The sequence below is a fragment of the Sprattus sprattus genome (genome assembly GCF_963457725.1).
Source record: "Sprattus sprattus genome assembly, chromosome: 19".
Taxonomy (NCBI): Eukaryota; Metazoa; Chordata; class Actinopteri; order Clupeiformes; family Clupeidae; genus Sprattus; species Sprattus sprattus.
The window spans coordinates 4,251,188-4,269,141 of record NC_137917.1 but is presented as its reverse complement, the minus strand read 5'-3'; the positions used below and the strand labels follow the sequence as shown (position 1 = coordinate 4,269,141).

General features: G+C 41.7%; 1 protein-coding gene across 1 annotated transcript; it reads left to right on the top strand.

The window, feature by feature from the left end:
• Positions 1-3,128: 3,128 nt before the first annotated feature.
• Positions 3,129-17,507, top strand: myo1eb (myosin IEb; the record flags this gene model as incomplete). The annotated part of the gene is made up of 26 exons (XM_080857450.1): positions 3,129-3,221; positions 5,101-5,190; positions 5,852-5,946; positions 6,844-6,931; positions 7,098-7,187; positions 7,877-8,008; positions 9,856-9,990; positions 10,206-10,338; positions 10,480-10,676; positions 11,073-11,153; positions 11,326-11,412; positions 11,511-11,597; positions 11,709-11,876; positions 12,090-12,175; positions 12,579-12,660; positions 12,882-13,087; positions 13,404-13,548; positions 14,366-14,480; positions 14,705-14,874; positions 15,010-15,155; positions 15,290-15,436; positions 15,721-15,878; positions 16,130-16,204; positions 16,447-16,642; positions 16,922-17,097; positions 17,431-17,507. Exons 1-26 carry the CDS (start codon positions 3,144-3,146, stop codon positions 17,505-17,507), a joined length of 3,240 nt encoding a protein of 1,079 aa, XP_080713576.1. The 5' UTR covers positions 3,129-3,143.
• Between the last annotated feature and the right edge of the window lie 447 nt (positions 17,508-17,954).

Below are 17,954 nucleotides of genomic sequence, written 5' to 3'. Positions count from 1 at the left end.
TTACCATTAGGAAAAGTAGTTATTAAGCGTTTATTGAAGATGGTGTGAAACAATTGTAACTATTTTTCCGATAGTTCCCATTTTACATCTTCTTTTGATTGACAACGGATTAAATGGTGAAATTGGACGAGTTTTAAAAAGTGTTTTCCAACAGTCATTACCTTCTCCGCCTTGAGATGGCATTGTTGTGACTGCTATCCATAGCTCAGGCCTGCTTCTTTCCCACAATGCTTGACGCGCATCGAAATTTTGCCCTACCTGTCCACACTTGCCGCTGTTCATCAATTTCTTCACCTCAAACTTCCAACAACCTGGCCTCTCCCTCAGCTCTACCGTTCCTGGCTAGGAAAGTCCAAGGAGTGGTCAGATAATGAAAAGATTTCGTTGTGGAAAAGTAAAACGCTGTTTTGAAATGGACATTTTGAATTGATCTCAGAGGAATTTTTACCGAGTTTAATGAGATCCTACACTCGACTGGTTTGAGGAATTGGAGGAGTTTTTTTCTTTCATCATTTTGAAGAAGGCAAACAGGAAGTATTCACAATCGGTAAACAACCATGGTAAGTTCCAAGAAACTTAATATGTAAGCATGCAAAATAAGTTTCAACTGACCATCGTATGTGATGAATCCACAGATACGCACACAAATCTCAGCCTACATTCCTTTAATCTTTAGAAAAGCGGGGACGAGACATAGTATGGTTATGAACCCTTAATATAGTTTCGATGAACCACATAGATAAATCGACAACAATCGCGCAAATCAGTGACTGCGCTCTACATGTAGCCTATCTTTATTTGGTTTCGGATGCTGCCTCTGGCTAAAGAAGGACTATGCGGTGGATGCAAAGTGGCGTAAAATGTCGAGCGTTTTCTTTCTCTTTTGCTAGGTCTACATGCAGCATTGCGTTACCATTACAACTATTGAGCCTTTCTCGGGGTCACTGTCATTTCATAGGCTAATTTGCGTTTTTATATGCTGTACAGATAGTATACATTTACATCTTCATGAGGTTGTCAGTACCAGGTAGGGCTATTGCATAGCAATACTTGTGAACGAGGGCCAACGTGTCTGGGCAGGGCCACCCACAATCAACGGAGGGGAATGCAAAGAACTTAACCTAGAGAGTGAAAGAACCTGGCAAATATAGACAGACTTCGCTGGGCCATATGTAATGTCATCAAGAAGTTCAAAATATATAGGCAAATATATAGTACAATAAAAAAAAGCATTTTTTGTTGTTGTGCAGAATATTTCCTAAAACAGTCTGAAAAAATCTGATGGTGTCAGGTCATTAGCCTTGCTTTACTCACACTTTCCATGGCCGTTCTCATGACAGTGACAAGTGTTCCTCTTCTGTTGTGAAAGTGCAGCATGCCCACTCCACAGTAGGCCTACCCAGCGGTTGCAACATCAACACCATCTGACAGACAGACTTATCAGGCCACTAACTTCTCTATGTGGCTCAATCACATCAAGCATTTGCATTTGTGATAGAGATAGAAAAACATTAGTTTTAAGAAGCATGTGAATGGATTTTAGTCCCTTCATCTACATGCTTGCACATCTTCCACGCTCACAAGTCTACTGTTATTCATCTGCTTTCATCAGAAAGCGCATAGGAGTGGTGATTAGTAGTTGTTGTGATTAGTATGGTACTTCAGTATGTCTCAGTAATTCTGAGTGTAGTGCATAATCATTTTCAGTGATCTTATGGCAACATTGTTGGCATTTCAAAAATAACTACATGATTACCTCAAAGATGGAAATAGAAACATTTGTGGAAATGCGTGTATGGAAGTGAATCTAGTTGTCTCCAGGAGTAATGAGTGTATGACAGTCTCTGACATCCGTCCATCAAACATCCGTCATATGTAGTCTATTGCAAATTGTACCCATGTGGTAGTAACGTTATTGTCTTGATGCCGCATTATTCTCTTGCTTTCTTCCTGTCTCGAGGAGTACAATCACAAATATGTGATGAGCTCTCACTGGTCCCTGGGGCTTATGTGATCGTGTGATGTGTGATTAGAACATGTGTGATTAGAACATTAGCTCAGTAATATGATGCCACAGATTTTTATATTTTCTCCCAACTAACAATTAATAAATAGAACATTGGGGGTGGGGGGTGTTCTCAAATGGGTTTCTTCCTTGCCACTAGATAGCCAGTAGATATTTGTTCAGTTAATGAGTAACTCATACTCATTCAGTCAATGAGTAACTCACTGTAGTTGTGCGCCTATGGTCACCTAAATTCACCTGAATCCCTGCCAGACAAACACTACCTGTGCATATCAACTACTAGCATCTTCAAAACAGTAATTTGAACTGGTTTATCAAACTACATTATGCTTTATATATAACATGTCATGAATTACACCTAAATAATTGTATTTGGTCCTAGTTGAAGTTTAACCAATGTAATGGTGCAGTGACCTGGGTATGTTACCTCAAATGAGTGTGATTCTGGAGTTTGAAAGACCAAATACAGTGAACTGTGAACAGTTTATTCACCATACCACTCATATTCTTCTGGCTTTGGTCACTGTTTGCAGCCATAACCAGGTTTTTATGCAATCTAAGTAAAGGGATATTTTGTTCCATTCTAAAAGAAGAAATGCTCTAGTGCTGTCCTGTCTATGACAATATGAAGACCATACCTGGGTATCAGTGCTTTTTATCAGTGTCATGTAGGCTAATGGGATTTTATCTTCTGGAATAGCCTTCCCAAGTAACACGAATCTTTGTGGAATGGAGTTATAACTGGATTAACAATTATTAAGCTATTTAGCAGAAGCTTTTAGCCACTACAATTTACCGTACAGCCAAGGCAGATATTTTATCAGAAATTGTGATCCCATTAACTCAGAATGATGGTAGGAGAACTAGGAGAGCACACTCATACACGACTGTTTCAGATGGTTGGTTCTTTTTTTTCAAAGAAAATATCGAGACTTTTCATTAAACATTGAATATTGTTTTTTGGAAGGGAAAAATATTCTTACATTTCAGGTAAATTATTTGGTAACGTAACTGTGGTAATTGTGATCTCCACTAACCTGTTTGTCTCTGTTTTTAGGGGAGTAAGGAGCAATACCACTGGCAGACCCAGAATGTGAAGGTGAGCGGTGTGGACGACATGGTCCTGCTCTCCAAGATCAATGAAGACTCCATCACAGAAAACCTCAAGAAGAGATACATGGACGACTACATCTTTGTATCCTTAGGCTGTTGTGCACTCCAAATGAGTGATGGAGACCTTCAGCTCTGTTTGTGTTTAAATAGTTTTTCAAGAATTTTGTATGCAATCAGGAGATTAAACATAATCATACAGCCGCGGAAAAAATTAAGAGACCACTTCAAAATTATCAGTTTCTCTGGTTTTACTATTTATTGGTATGTGTTAAAGTAAAATGTACATTTTAGTTTTATTCTATAACCTACTGGCAACATTCCTACCAAATTTCAAATAAAAATATTTTCATTTAGATCATTTATTTGCAGAAAAATGACAATTGGTCAAAATAGCAAAAAAGATGCAGTGTCTTCAGATCTCGAATAATGCAAAGAAAACAAGCTCATATTCATTTTTAAACTACACAATACTAATGCTTTAACTTAGGAAGAGTTCAGAAATCAATATTTGGTGGAATAACCTTGATTTAAAATCACAACTTTCATGTGTCTTGGCATGCTCTCCACCAGTCTTTCACATTGCCGTTGGGTGACTTTATGCTACTCCTGGCGCAAGAATTCAAGCAGCTCGGCTTCTTTTCATGGCTTGTGACCATCCATCTTCCTCTTGATCACATTTCAGAGTTTTTTTTATGGGATTCAGGTCTCGAAATTGGGCTGGCCATGACAGGGTCCTGATCTGGTGATACTCCATCCACACCTTTACTGGCCTGGCTGTGTGGCATGGAGCATTGCCCTGCTGGAAAAAACACTTCTCAGAGTTGGGGAACATTGTCAGAGCAAAAGGAAGCAAGTTTTTCTTCCGGGACAACGTTGTACTTTGCCTGGCTGAGGTTTGTAAAAGACCATAAGGATTGAACCAAAGCCGACTGGAGGGTCTCCTAGTTCGTCTTCTCTGATGAGTCCAATTTCACAGTAGGTGCAAGACTCTGTGGCTTGTAGGCCTCTCCAGGTCTCCGTCTAACCATCAGACGACCATGTGTTGGGCAAAGCTGAAAATTGGACTCATACAACGTTGTCCTGGAAGAAAAACTTGCTTCCTTTTGCGCTGACAATGTTCCCCAACTCTGAGAAGTGTTTTTTCCAGCAGGGCAATGCTCCATGCCACACAGCCAGGCCAGTAAAGGTGTGGATGGAGTATCACCAGATCAGGACCCTGTCATGGCCAGCCCAATTTCGAGACCTGAATCCCATAAAAAAAACTCTGAAATGTGATCAAGAGGAAGATGGATGGTCACAAGCCATGAAAAGAAGCCGAGCTGCTTGAATTCTTGCGCCAGGAGTAGCATAAAGTCACCCAACGGCAATGTGAAAGACTGGTGGAGAGCATGCCAAGACACATGAAAGTTGTGATTTTAAATCAAGGTTATTCCACCAAATATTGATTTCTGAACTCTTCCTAAGTTAAAGCATTAGTATTGTGTAGTTTAAAAATGAATATGAGCTTGTTTTCTTTGCATTATTCGAGATCTGAAGACACTGCATCTTTTTTGCTATTTTGACCAATTGTCATTTTTCTGCAAATAAATGATCTAAATGACAATATTTTTATCTGAAATTTGGTAGGAATGTTGCCAGTAGGTTATAGAATAAAACTAAAATGTACATTTTACTTTAACACATACCAATAAATAGTAAAACCAGAGAAACTGATAATTTTGAAGTGGTCTCTTAATTTTTTCCGCGGCTGTATATTGCATATTTTGTGAATGTTGCAAAAGCCAAAGGTTGCAGCTCAGTTTCTGGTTGACCCGTGTTGATTTCACGCCTCTGGATTTTAACCTTAACATTGAACATTATAGGGTTATGAGTAGACAATTCTAACAAATATGATGTATCAAAATGTTTTTAAATCAACCTATAAGTTTCATCAGTTTTGACCTTAACCCTTCTCCTTTTAGACCTATATCGGTCCAGTGTTGATCTCAGTCAATCCCTTCAAACAGCTGCCATACTTCACTGATCGAGAAGTGGAATTGTACCAGGGTGCAGTAAGTCAAACTAGCTCCTGCAGCATTTTTTCCTCAGGGTGAAACAGCCAAGAGAGAGAGGGGGAGAGAGAGGGAGAGAGGGAGAGGGAGAGGTGGTGAGAGGGAGGGAGGGAGAAAGAGAGGGAGGAAGAGGGGGAGAAAGAGAGAGAAAGGGGGCGGGGGACGGTAGCTGACCGTAAGAGCAAGTTGATGAGTAATTGCCACAGCCCTCCCCTTGAGATAACTTTTTTCAGAAAGAAACTGTTCTTGCTACATGTCCGAACTTGTGTTGGTGGATGCTAAATCTGACTGAGGTGGAACAGCACAGTTAGCTCTTAAGCACTTCCTCTTTGGCTGCACAGCAGGGGGTTGGAGTTGCGTGTGCGTTAAGCAGTGCAGCAGGGGAAAGCTCTCGAATGGCACCTAAACTAGCCCTGCGTTAGGATGCAGCCAACACGGATTCTTTCTTAGTGGTGAGGAAATGTGTACATGTACTTCAATGTCATATTCAGGGGCAAAATGTCTCAATCACAATTAGTTGAAATGAACTGATTAGGGATGTCTCTAGTAGTTCATTCATCATAGTTGCATCACGTAGACATTTTGATCATTTTTCATAAAGGATTATAAAATGACTTTACAAAGTCATTTTTAACTGGAAATGATCTGATATCCACAACAGGCCCAGTATGAGAATCCACCACACATCTACGCATTGGCAGACAACGTGTACCGCAACATGATGATTGACATGGAGAACCAGTGTGTGATCATCAGGTAAGAGCAGTAAGACACTCGTTTTGCCATTACTGGTTAGATTCAGCATCATGATCGTGAATTTACTGAAGAGCTGTTTTATCTAGAATCAGAATACCATCTGATTCCTTCAGGAACATAACAAACCATTGCATACTCTCGATCTCTTCCCTGAAAAAACTGTTTGCCATTTCTCACCTGGTGTCTTGTTGGACATTCAATGCCATTGTCACACACTGGGGTGTGTTATACTCCTGTTTATAGCAGTCACCTGGGGGAAGTTGAATGGTCAAACCATTTGGCCAGTTTTGACCTACATGCTTCTAGGGTATATTTTTGTCCACAATGTTGGTACACATAGTCAGACATTCACTCTAAAGAGGCGTTACAAATTCACTGGAATTAGGTCAAATTATTTTAGATGCTATTCCAGGGAGGTTTGGACTAGCTTGTGTTGATTTCAGGAGCAAGAGCACTATTATAGTAGAACTATTTGGCATGTTGCTGAAGGGAACTTCAAACTTTAATCATGGTGCACATACGCTTTGTGCCAACAACTATATTTTCAGCTGTAAATTCTTAAAGTGGTGCTCATGTCAAGTTGTTTAGTTGCTGCTCGGGGCTTTGTTTAAAAAAAATATATATATATTTACATATTAGTAAAGCATTTTAAGTACCTATGAATACATGTGTAGACATATTTATGCAAGGCGGCATGTGTCTGATGTGATGTTTACATTTGAAGAATGTATTGTCATTGTGTTTATCATAGAAGGTTCTCATTTAACGACCATAACTTCTTTCATAAATCTGTGAAAAAATAGCTTATTAAACCTAACTCACATAAAGATTAAAGAATTAAAATGCCGTAAAATTGTTTTATGTTGCTTGAATGATATCCTTCTCCCTCCATTGTAGTGGAGAGAGTGGTGCTGGCAAGACAGTGGCAGCCAAGTACATCATGAGCTACATCTCCAAAGTGTCGGGGGGAGGGCCTAAAGTTCAGGTGGGTGTACTCAGTCTTCCTTATCATCGCTATGAAATCTGCCTTGGAGTTCTCGCCTGAAAACAAGTTAAGTAGACCTTCACAGGAACAATGCGCTTCACTGACTTGTCCCCATTGCTGATTTCTTTTCTTCCTTTTTGTTTCTGCCTCTTTCTGCTACATGCAGCATGTGAAAGACATCATCCTGCAGTCCAACCCCCTCCTGGAGGCTTTCGGAAATGCCAAGACCGTGCGCAACAACAACTCCAGCCGCTTTGTGAGTCCATGTTCCAAACCACCCTTGCGCATCAAACAGAAAATAATTTGAGAGTTAAATAAGAAAAGGATTACACAAGTATCCAACATTGCAGTTTGCATCAGCAGCAAAACCATGGCCATGTATGTGACATTTCTGTGTAGACACTTCATTGAGATGTGATTATCACTGAGTGATACCCTGTAGTCTAGCATACCCAGATATCGTTGCAAAGACTGATGAAATGTTGTGTATGTTGTATGTATGTAAATGTTAGTAGTTTATTTATTAACACTGGACTTTTACATCTCTTTGGCTTCCAGCAGTATGGTGCTTAATATGTAATATTAGATGAAGTGAAGCGCACCAGTGTGCGCATTAAGCCACAGATGACTCATAGATTCCTCCACTCTCCTACCAACTCAGGGTTGTGTGTAGCATTTCAAATAAGTGTGAATTGCCACAGTATTTGTCCCGACTCTTCATTCATGTCTAAGGTAAGGGAGATCAGTCTTCATCCAACCCAAGGCCACATGTTTGTGATGACATTGACTGCTCTGTGCAGGTCAGGACAGGACGGGACCTGTCATAGGTGTGCACCCTAGTGAGCCCTCAAAATGAGCCTGTGTTTCTTGTATCTCGTGTAGTCAGTGTTGCTGTCAAAGGCTTTGTCATATGGCCAACCTCCCTCTTGTTTTGGCTGCCCACAGGGTAAATATTTTGAGATCCAGTTCAGTCGAGGAGGTGAACCTGATGGAGGAAAGATCTCAAACTTCCTTTTGGAAAAATCAAGAGTGGTCTCCCAGAATCAGGAGGAGAGGAACTTCCACATCTACTACCAGGTTGAGCAACATTTAGTTTATGTGAATCTATACTATCCATGATATGTGGCTGTGTGTCTCTTTGTACTTTCCTCATCCACTAAAGGCCTGAATGTCAATAGAAATGTATTTCAATGCAATATACACTACCGTTCAAAAGTTTGGGGTCACTTAGAAATGTCCTTATTTTTCAAAGAAAAACACTGTTTTTTTTCAAAGAAGATGACATTAAATTAATCAGAAATACACTCTTTACATTGTTAATGTGGTAAATGACTATTCTAGGTGGAAATATCTGGTTTTTAATAAAATATCTACGGTACATAGGTGTATAGAGGCCCATTTCCAGCAACTATCACTCCGGTGTTTTAATGGTACATTGTGTTTGCTAATCGCCTTAGAAGACTCATGGATGACTAGAAAACCCTTGAAAACCCTTGTGCAATTATGTTAGCACAGCTGAAAACTGTTTTGCTGGTGAAAGAAGCTATAAAACTGGCCTTCATTTGAGCTAGTTGAGTATCTGGAGCATCACATTTGTGGGTTCGGTTATACTCTCAAAATGGCTCGAAAAAGATAACTTTCATGTGAAACTCGCCAGTCTGTTCTTGTTCTTAGAAATGAAGGCTATTCCATGCGAGAAATTGCGAAGAAACTGAACTTTTCCTACAACGGTGTGTACTACTCCCTTCAGAGAACAGCAGAAACAGGCTCTAACCAGAGTAGAAAGAGAAGTGGGAGGCCCCGGTGCACAACTCAGCAAGAAGACAAGTATATTAGAGTGTCTAGTTTAAGAAATAGACGCCTCACAGGTCCTCAACTGGCAGCTTTTTAAATGGTAACCGCAAAACGCCAGTGTCACCTTCTACAGTGAAGAGGCGACTCTGGGATGCTGGCCTTATAGACAGAGTGGCAAAGAAAAAGCTATATCTGAGACTGGCCAATAAAAAGAAAAGATTGATATGGGCAAAAGAACAGACATTGGACAGAGGAAGGTTAGAAAAAAGTGTTCTGGACGAATTTAAAGTTTGAGGTGTTTGGATCATACAGAAGAACATTTGTGAGACGCAGAACAGGTGAAAAGATGCTGGAAGAGTGCCTGAAGCCATCTGTCAAGCATGGTGGAGGTAATGTGATGGTCTGGGGCTGCTTTTGGTGCTGGTAAAGTGGGAGATTTGTACAAGGTAAAAGGGATTTTAAATAGGGAAGGCTATCACTCCATTTTACAACGCCATGCCATACCATGTGTAGAGCGCTTGATTGGAGCCTCCTTCAACATTTCCTCCTACAACAGAACAATGACCCAAAGCGCATCTCCAAATTATGCAAGAACTATATAGGGAAGAAGCAGGAGGCTCGTATGCTGTCTGTAATGGAGTGGCCAGCGCACTCACCAGATCTCAACCCCATTGAGCTGTTGTGGGAGCAGCTTGGCCGTATGGTACACAAGAAGTGCCCATCAAGCCAATCCAACTTGTGGGAGGTGCTTCAGGAAGCGTGGGGTGAAATTTCTACAGATTACCTCAACAAATTAATAGCTAGAATGCTAAAGGTGTCCAATGCTGTAGTTGCTGCTAATGGACCCTTTTTTGACAAAAGCAAAGTTTGAAAAACAAAATTAATATTTCAAATAAAAATGTTCAACCTTGTCAATGTCTTGACTATATTTTCTATTCATTTTGCAACTCATTTGATAAATACAAGTGTGAGTTTTCATGGAAAACATAAAATTGTCTGGATGACCCCAAACTTTTGAACGGTAGTGTGTGTATATATATATATATTTATATATATATATGACTTGCCCATATATGCCCGTATTTTCCTTTTCGGTCATATTATTTCTTACCGTCCTCTTGCTGTTGCAGCTCCTAAGTGGGGCTACCAAAGAGCAGAGAGAGAATCTTGGCGTCACAACAGCAGATTACTATAACTATCTCAACCAGTCAGGCACCTACACTGTGGAGGATGTCAATGACAAGAAGGAATTTCAAGACACCATGGTGAGTTACGTGTAGTAATTTTTACTTTAAGCGTTTATCTTTTGGCATGACTGTCCACATTTGTACGCATTATTAACAAACAAATGAATACATCAACAAATGAATTAAATTACGGTCTCTGGTTGGCTTCGCTGTATGTCTGTTACATGTGTACAGTAAAAGATTATTGGAGTTTTGAGATGAAGTTTAATGATGTTGTCTTTGTCATCCTTTAGGAGGCCATGTCGGTGGTGGGCTTGACTCTTGACGAGCGGGACACTGTGCTGCAGATTGTTGCAGGGATCCTCCATCTTGGAAACATAGCTTTCAGAGAGGAGGGCAACTATGCAGTGGTGGATAGTGAAGACTGTAAGTACTGCGCACGCACACACACACACACACACACACACACACACACACACACACACACACACACACACACACACACACACACACACAGTGCTCTTCAACTGGCCCATAAAGTAAAAACATCACCTCTCTCTGTTGCAGTCTTAGCCTTCCCAGCCTATTTGTTGGGTATTGACCAAGAGGGTCTAAAGAATAAGCTGACCAGCCGCATCATGGACAGCAAGTGGGGTGGAAAGACGGAGACCATCGCGGTCACCCTCAACAGAGAGCAGGCCTCCTTCACCAGAGACGCCCTCTCCAAAGCCCTCTACTCCCGCCTGTTCGACTTCCTGGTGGATGTGAGTCAGACTCTCCTGCACTCTGCTGTCTTCAACACATGCCTCAGTCACTGGCTCAGCTTGCTGAATTATGAGATTTTGTCTCACTTTGTCCTCGTCATTTCCCATTTTCCTAAAATAGCTAATGTATTGTCGACAAAACAGCAGTAGCCTTGGTGCCTCGTTGTTTTTTAGAGAACCCCTTTCTGTAAGAAACGTCACACTCACTCTTCACTGTCTTCCATGCTTGTGTCTTGAGAGAAGAGGACATTTAGATGCTGTGTGTGTGTGTGTGTGTGTGTGTGTGTGTGTGTGTGTGTGTGTGTGTGTGTGTGTGTGTGTGTGTGTGTGTGTGTGTATGTAAGCAAGCCTGTGTTTTATTCCTTCATTTATCCTTTGGTATGGTTCTCATGTTAGGTAATAAACAAAGCAATGCAGAAGGACAATGAGGAGTTCAACATCGGGGTTCTGGACATCTATGGTTTTGAGATCTTTCAGGTGGATATCTACAGTGTTGTTTCTTGTAGCGCAAGTCAGTTTAAATGATCAGTATTGGATAGTAGTGGTGGAATAGGCCATAGTTTTTATTTATTCAATGCAGTATTTCATTGAAATGGGTTATGTATAAATGAGAGTTTGAAATAGTATTTTTTTTTTCCTCGTTCATCAGAAAAATGGTTTTGAGCAGTTCTGTATCAACTTCGTGAATGAAAAACTGCAGCAGATTTTCATTGAGCTCACACTGAAAGCTGAGCAGGTAAAGAACCTTCCTTTCCGATTGACTTAAGAACTTATAGTATGAACCTGTTCTTCTGTGCAGTGCACAGTGACTAATTTATTCTACTCATTTCCTAGGAAGAGTATGTTCAGGAGGGAATACGATGGACACCCATAGAGTACTTCAATAACAAAATTGTGTGCGACTTAATCGAGTCCAAATTGGTAAGTGTGGTGCGATTGGTAATCATAAGATTACCAAGTAAAAAAGCATGTAATCATTAATCATCATACATAAGTAGTACATACTGATTGACTTTGACATGTTCTACCCAGAATCCCCCTGGCATCATGAGCATCCTGGACGATGTGTGTGCCACTATGCATGCCAAGGGCGAGGGGGCCGACCAGACGCTCATCCAGAAGCTCCAGACGGGGATTGGCAATCATGAGCACTTCAACAGCTGGAACAAGGGCTTTGTGGTTCACCACTATGCTGGCAAGGCAAGAGATAACAATGCTGAAACTAAATGCCCCTCTTCTCAGTGTGTTTGGGGCCACTTGTATGACCTGTTTGTTTTGTGGTTGTACACTTAGAGATCAACTCCTGAAATGAAAAGCCTACTGTGCTGCCCCTACCAGGCCAGTTCTTGTTTCTGTTGCATCGTTGTTGTGACGCCCCCTGCTGAGTGCATGATGTCTGTCTGTCTCCCGTAGGTGTCATATGATGTCAGTGGGTTCTGTGAGAGGAACAGGGATGTGCTGTTCAATGACATCATTGAGCTGATGCAGAGCAGTGAATTGTGAGTAGCCTTTGGTTGGAAAGGAAAGACCAACACTCAGTCCTTGGCCCATTAGAAGAACCTAATTAACTAAAGAGGCTCTGAAGTACCCATCGTCGTATAGAAACTACTTAACTAATAGGGTCCTCCTGCACCCGTTAATCACTGTTGTGTGGTATGTCACAACACTGAGGTTCATGGAGGACATTAGGAATAAGGGATCTGCGTAAAGTGTATTTAGCTCATTTCATTTATACATCATAATCTCATCATTGATTGAAAGAATTGAAGAATTTGAAGAATTTGAATGAGCAATAAAATGATAATGATTCACAATAACCATAACAAACTAAGCAATGTAAATGTTACTCAATAGTGTGTGTGTGTGTGTGTGTGTGTGTGTGTGTGTGTGTGTGTGTGTCAGCGAGTTTATCAAAGACCTTTTCCCAGAAAATCTCGAGGCAGAGAAAAGAGGCCGCCCTACCACTGCAGGCACCAAAATCAAGGTACTCACTCCATAACGACTGGTTCTTTAATCAGAATATTTCATGCATTGAAACAATGACCCATTGCATGGGGGTATTCCACAGAGCAGGCTCACTGAGTTATGCACACAATGCACACACTTACACTTTTTACCTCACCTATTTTTCCACAATCGGGTTAGATTTCACTTGTCATTCTATGATGATATTTGATGTGTGTTTATCGTGGTGACCTCGTTCAGAAACAGGCCAATGACCTGGTGCAGAGGCTCATGAAGTCCACGCCCCACTACATCCGCTGCATCAAGCCCAACGAGACCAAGAAGCCACAGGACTGGGAGGGCAGCCGCGCCAAGCACCAGGTGGAGTACCTGGGGCTCAGGGAGAACATCCGCGTACGCAGGGCAGGCTTCGCCTTCCGCCGGCCCTTCAAGAAGTTCCTGCAAAGGTATGAGAGAGAGCCCACCATCTCATAAGTAAGACTGAACACATCGTCAGATGATATACTAGATTTCAACTTCCCAGCTCTGACATTCAACACACCAGTGTTAATGAATGTATTGCATAACCCCCCCCCCTGCTTTAATAATGGGCCTTAATTGGTATCTGGTTAGATATCTGGAAAGAATGGAAGCATCCCCTGAAAAAACATCTTAATTCTACAACACCCTCTTAAACTCTTACAGAATGTGTATACCAGGTAGATACAAGGACAAAGTAAATAATCTCTTTATTCCTCCATTATCTGTCCTGTTGTCTTCCAGATATGCCATCCTGACCAGAGAGACCTGGCCCCAGTGGAAGGGGGAGGAGAAACAAGGGGTGCTGCACCTGCTCCGCTCTGTCAACATGGACGCTGACCAGTACCAACTGGGCAAGGCCAAAATCTTCGTCAAAGCTCCAGAATCGGTGAGGGCTCAGATCTCATGAGCGTCTTGGATTGTCACTGGTGCACTGGTTTTAAAATCACAATTGGACAAAAAGCATCTGTGTAGCAGCTTTCTTTCAGTCTTGAGCTCAGTGACATCTTGCGATAGTTTGTATACACGTTGAGTACACGTGTTGAAATATGCTTTCAGAATGTTTATTGTCGAAGCCTAAAATAATGTCTCAGGTGATTCACAAATATTTGAAATACTTTACCAGAGAGTTCTATCTTTGTTTTCCTGCTATTGTGCCCTGTTACCCAGGGAGACACTAGTTAACTCTAACTAATGTTTTCAAGCCATTTGCTGCCAATTCTTAATGAAAACCATCACGCTTGGAGGAAAATCGCATCAGTTCATATCTTGGAGCAATTCAGTGCTTGAAGCTATTTTAGAAAACACAGCACTACAATGAAAAGTGGCCAGTCACCATCAGTATATGTGGCCGTTGACCATCCACATCCACTCTTAAGAGGGTGGATAAGTGAGACAGTGACCCACAGGAATTCTGACACCAAATGAATACTGCTCAGCTCAGTCAGCTGGAGGAGATTATGTACATTAATGATGGAGACAGAGTGCAATGTCACCATAACAATTACCTATGTCAGGCTATACTTAGTAACACTTGCCATTACATATGACATATGGAATTGAATTGAATATTGTAGGTGCTCAGTACCACTTAATACCATTTAGATGTCAGTATAAGCTTTTAGCTCTTTACTATCCTTACCACAGATGGGCCCACTGTATGGTGAAACTCCAGTAATCGTTTATCTTCTGACATTTGTGTATAGCTGTTCCTTCTGGAGGAGATGAGAGAGAGGAAATATAACGGGTATGCCCGAGTCATTCAGAAGGCCTGGCGCAAGCACATTGCTGTCCGCAAAAACGTCAAAATGCGAGAGGAAGGTAAGACAGTTCACATAACCAATGTAATATTCAGTCAGTCTATAGCCAACAGTTATTTATAAAGCTTCCATGTAATCAATTTGTGCAAAGAGCCCCCTCTTCATTCATTTAGTAATTGTCTTATGGTTTTGTTTTGTTCGAATGTCATTTTAATGAATGTTCAGCATTTCCGTTTTTTATGGAATGGCGTCTAATTTGAAAGCTGTCCCTCCCTCTTGTTTCAGCGTCTGACATTCTGCTAAATAAGAAGGAGCGCAGGAGGAACAGCCTGAACCGGAACTTTGTCGGGGACTACATCGGCACCGACAACCATCCTGAGATCCGGCAGTTTGTGGGCCGCAGGGAGAGGATAGACTTCGCTGACGTCGTGGTGAAATACGATCGCAGGTTCAGGGTAGGTATCCGGCCACCTGCTACCAGAGGACCAGTGCATTCACCCACTCTCATTTCCTCTGTGTGTTTTGTGGATGTTGCTATTTGTTTGGATGATGTAGTGGTTATCAGAGTGCATTGGTCTCCCCACCCACAGCCTGTGAAGCGTGACCTCATCCTGACCCCCAAATACCTTTACCTGATTGGTCGGGAGAAGGTGAAGCAGGGCCCAGAGAAGGGCCAGATCCGGGAGGTCCTGAAGAGACAAATCGAGGTGGAGAAGATTCAGTCAGTCTCTCTCAGGTAAGGCCACAAGCAGTGTCCATGGATTTAACTGCTCAGTAACTACACTGCATTGACGAAGCATGATTGTGTTATCTGTATACAAAACACACACACACACACACACACACTCACTGTCTTAATTGTCCCCTTAGTACGTTACAGGATGATTTCTTTATTGTGCATGAGGAGCATTATGACAGCGTACTGCAGTGCATCTTCAAGACTGAGTTCCTCAGCCTGCTGTATAAACGCTTTGAGGAGAAGACCCGCAGGAAGCTCCCAATCAAGTTTAACAACCTGTATGTACTTATGCTGTCATCTGGCGGTCTGCCATCTCACTTTGTTCACTATGTTTATGACCTATTTAAGAACATAACGTTTCAAACAGTTCAGATCATGGGTTGCCTTAAACGATGCACAGGCTCTTCCTCAAGCATATAATCTTTATGTTTGATATGTAGAACAGCTTTTACTTTGAATTTCTGTTGCACAATTTATGATTTCTAAGTGAGATGTACAGTGTATATTTCTCTTGGGAAATGATATGATTTGATGTCTTTAAATTTTGCCTTGCTTGTTTCAGTCTGGAGTTTAAGGTGAAGAAAGGGGGCTGGGGTCCTTTCTCCTCGGCCGGCTCCAGGCAGATCCAGTTCCAGGGGGGGCAGGGAGACGAGGCGGTTCTGAAGCCTAGTGGAAAACAATTGGTGGTCAGTGTTGGACCGGGTCTCCCCAAGAACTCCAGTAAGTCTTACCACACTAAGTATTCTAATCCTCACATATTATGTTAAGACCTTTGCGAGGCATAATGATGCACATCAGAATGAAACAGTTAAGTACATTCTTCTCGCATAATTAGAGATTTAGAATACATTGTTTTTTGTTCTGATTTGAGTCTTATTTTTAATGATTGCATTCCAACTATTTGTCTCTATAGACAATTCAATTCATCTCCAGTTGTTTGTTACAATCAAAGCAATCCTGTTGTTCCTTAGGGCCCACTCGACGAGACAACAGGAAGAGCAGACATATGGGTAACCAAGCCCCCAGCTCAAGAGGGTACTCCCGTGGTAAGTTAGGATTCAGGAACTAACATTGCATTTACATGTCTGCTGAAAGGGGGATATCTAGCTTGTGTTTTTATTTACATGTCTGCTGAAATAGGGGTATCTAGCTAGTGTTTTTATTTAAATGTCTGCTGAAATTGGTTTATCTAGCTAGTGTTTTAATTTGTTGTGCTGTTATGCCTGACTCATTGAGCTACAATAAGATTTGAATTGGCTAATAGAGTGTTTCTGATCTGGGTCCACAGAACCTCAGCAGAATGATCCTCGTGGGGGTGGTGGTAGGGTGCGCCAGCCGTCGGTCAGGGGCTCTCTGATCCGCCAGCAGTCCAGCATGGAGCAGCCCAGTCTGCCTCGACTCCAGGACCAGCGGCAGTCCCGCAACCCCAACCCCAAGAACACTGACAAGGGCTTCATGGATGTTCCTGACCAGGGAGTGGCTGGGTGAGGTTTTTTTGTGTGTGTATGTGTGCCTGTGTGTGCGTGCGTGCGTGCGTGCCTGCGTGCGTGCCTGGTGCAAATGTTGGGGTTTTGTAAGTCACAATGATTCCTCCTTCTCAGTGACTGAGTGTGTTAATGTGTTGAGTGAAATGTGACTCAAAAAGATTGTTTGTTTGAAAATGTTCAAAGTTCCATCAGCAGAAACAACACAGGCATTCTCCCCTTCTCCACCCTCCCTCCACCACCCATCCATTTACTGATGCCCTTGTTGTCCGTATTCAGACTTCATCGGAGACGGTCGAAGGAATACAAGCCTGTACCAGGCTCAGGTCGTCCCAAGCCAGCCCCCAGACCCAAGCCCCGCACTCCCCAGTGCAAAGCTCTGTGGCCCTACGACGCCCAGGACACGGATGAGCTCAGCTTCAATGGCGATGACATTATTGACATCCTAACTCAAGGTAACAGCACACTATTTACTGAGGGCCAGTTATACAGAAGGAAAATAGACAAATGTTTTAAGGATTTATTTAGCTTCTCTTCTGTGATGCTGAGTTCTGTGTAGCTGTTATTAGAAGATAATTTACATGTACTCATTTTACTAATGCTTGTATCCAGAGGAGCTCTAACTGAGTATAACTTTATATCACCAGATCTATTTCTGCGGTTTTGTTTCTGACACATGTTAGCAGCTTGCTGGCAAGAAGCGAATCTGGATACTGTAGGTGTAAGTCTTTGTGGATTGGCATGGCATTCTAGGCTAACTGAATGCAACATTCTGCTGTTTGTTTTAGATAGCTCTGGCTGGTGGTATGGGCGTTTACGAGGACGAGAGGGAATGTTTCCCGGCAACTATGTGGAAAAAATCTGAGCGAAGATGTCAGTAACAGGAATCAATACCAGGAGGACTTGATTAATTTGTTTCGTGCGACATGAGGAGGATTTGAAACTGGCGTGAATAATCAGTAACACCTTGAACAATAAAGATGCCAAATCGTTGGTGTTTTACTGACAATAAAGCAAACTAGGCATTATTAATTACAGGTTTTTTACACTGATGCACACAGATACATACATACAGTACAAACATACATTTGTGCATACATACATATACCCACAGAGACATACACGCATTAAATATGTTAGTATCTTTAAATCTATTAGTTATTTTATTGAACATAGGACATATATTATAAAGGAGCAAATCTCTAACTGCTAAATACATTAGATTTTGTAATAGAAATATTTTTTCATTTCGCAGTCATGTATTCTTATGGAATAAGAAAAAAGTGAACAAATGTTTAAGCCTCTTGTCAAT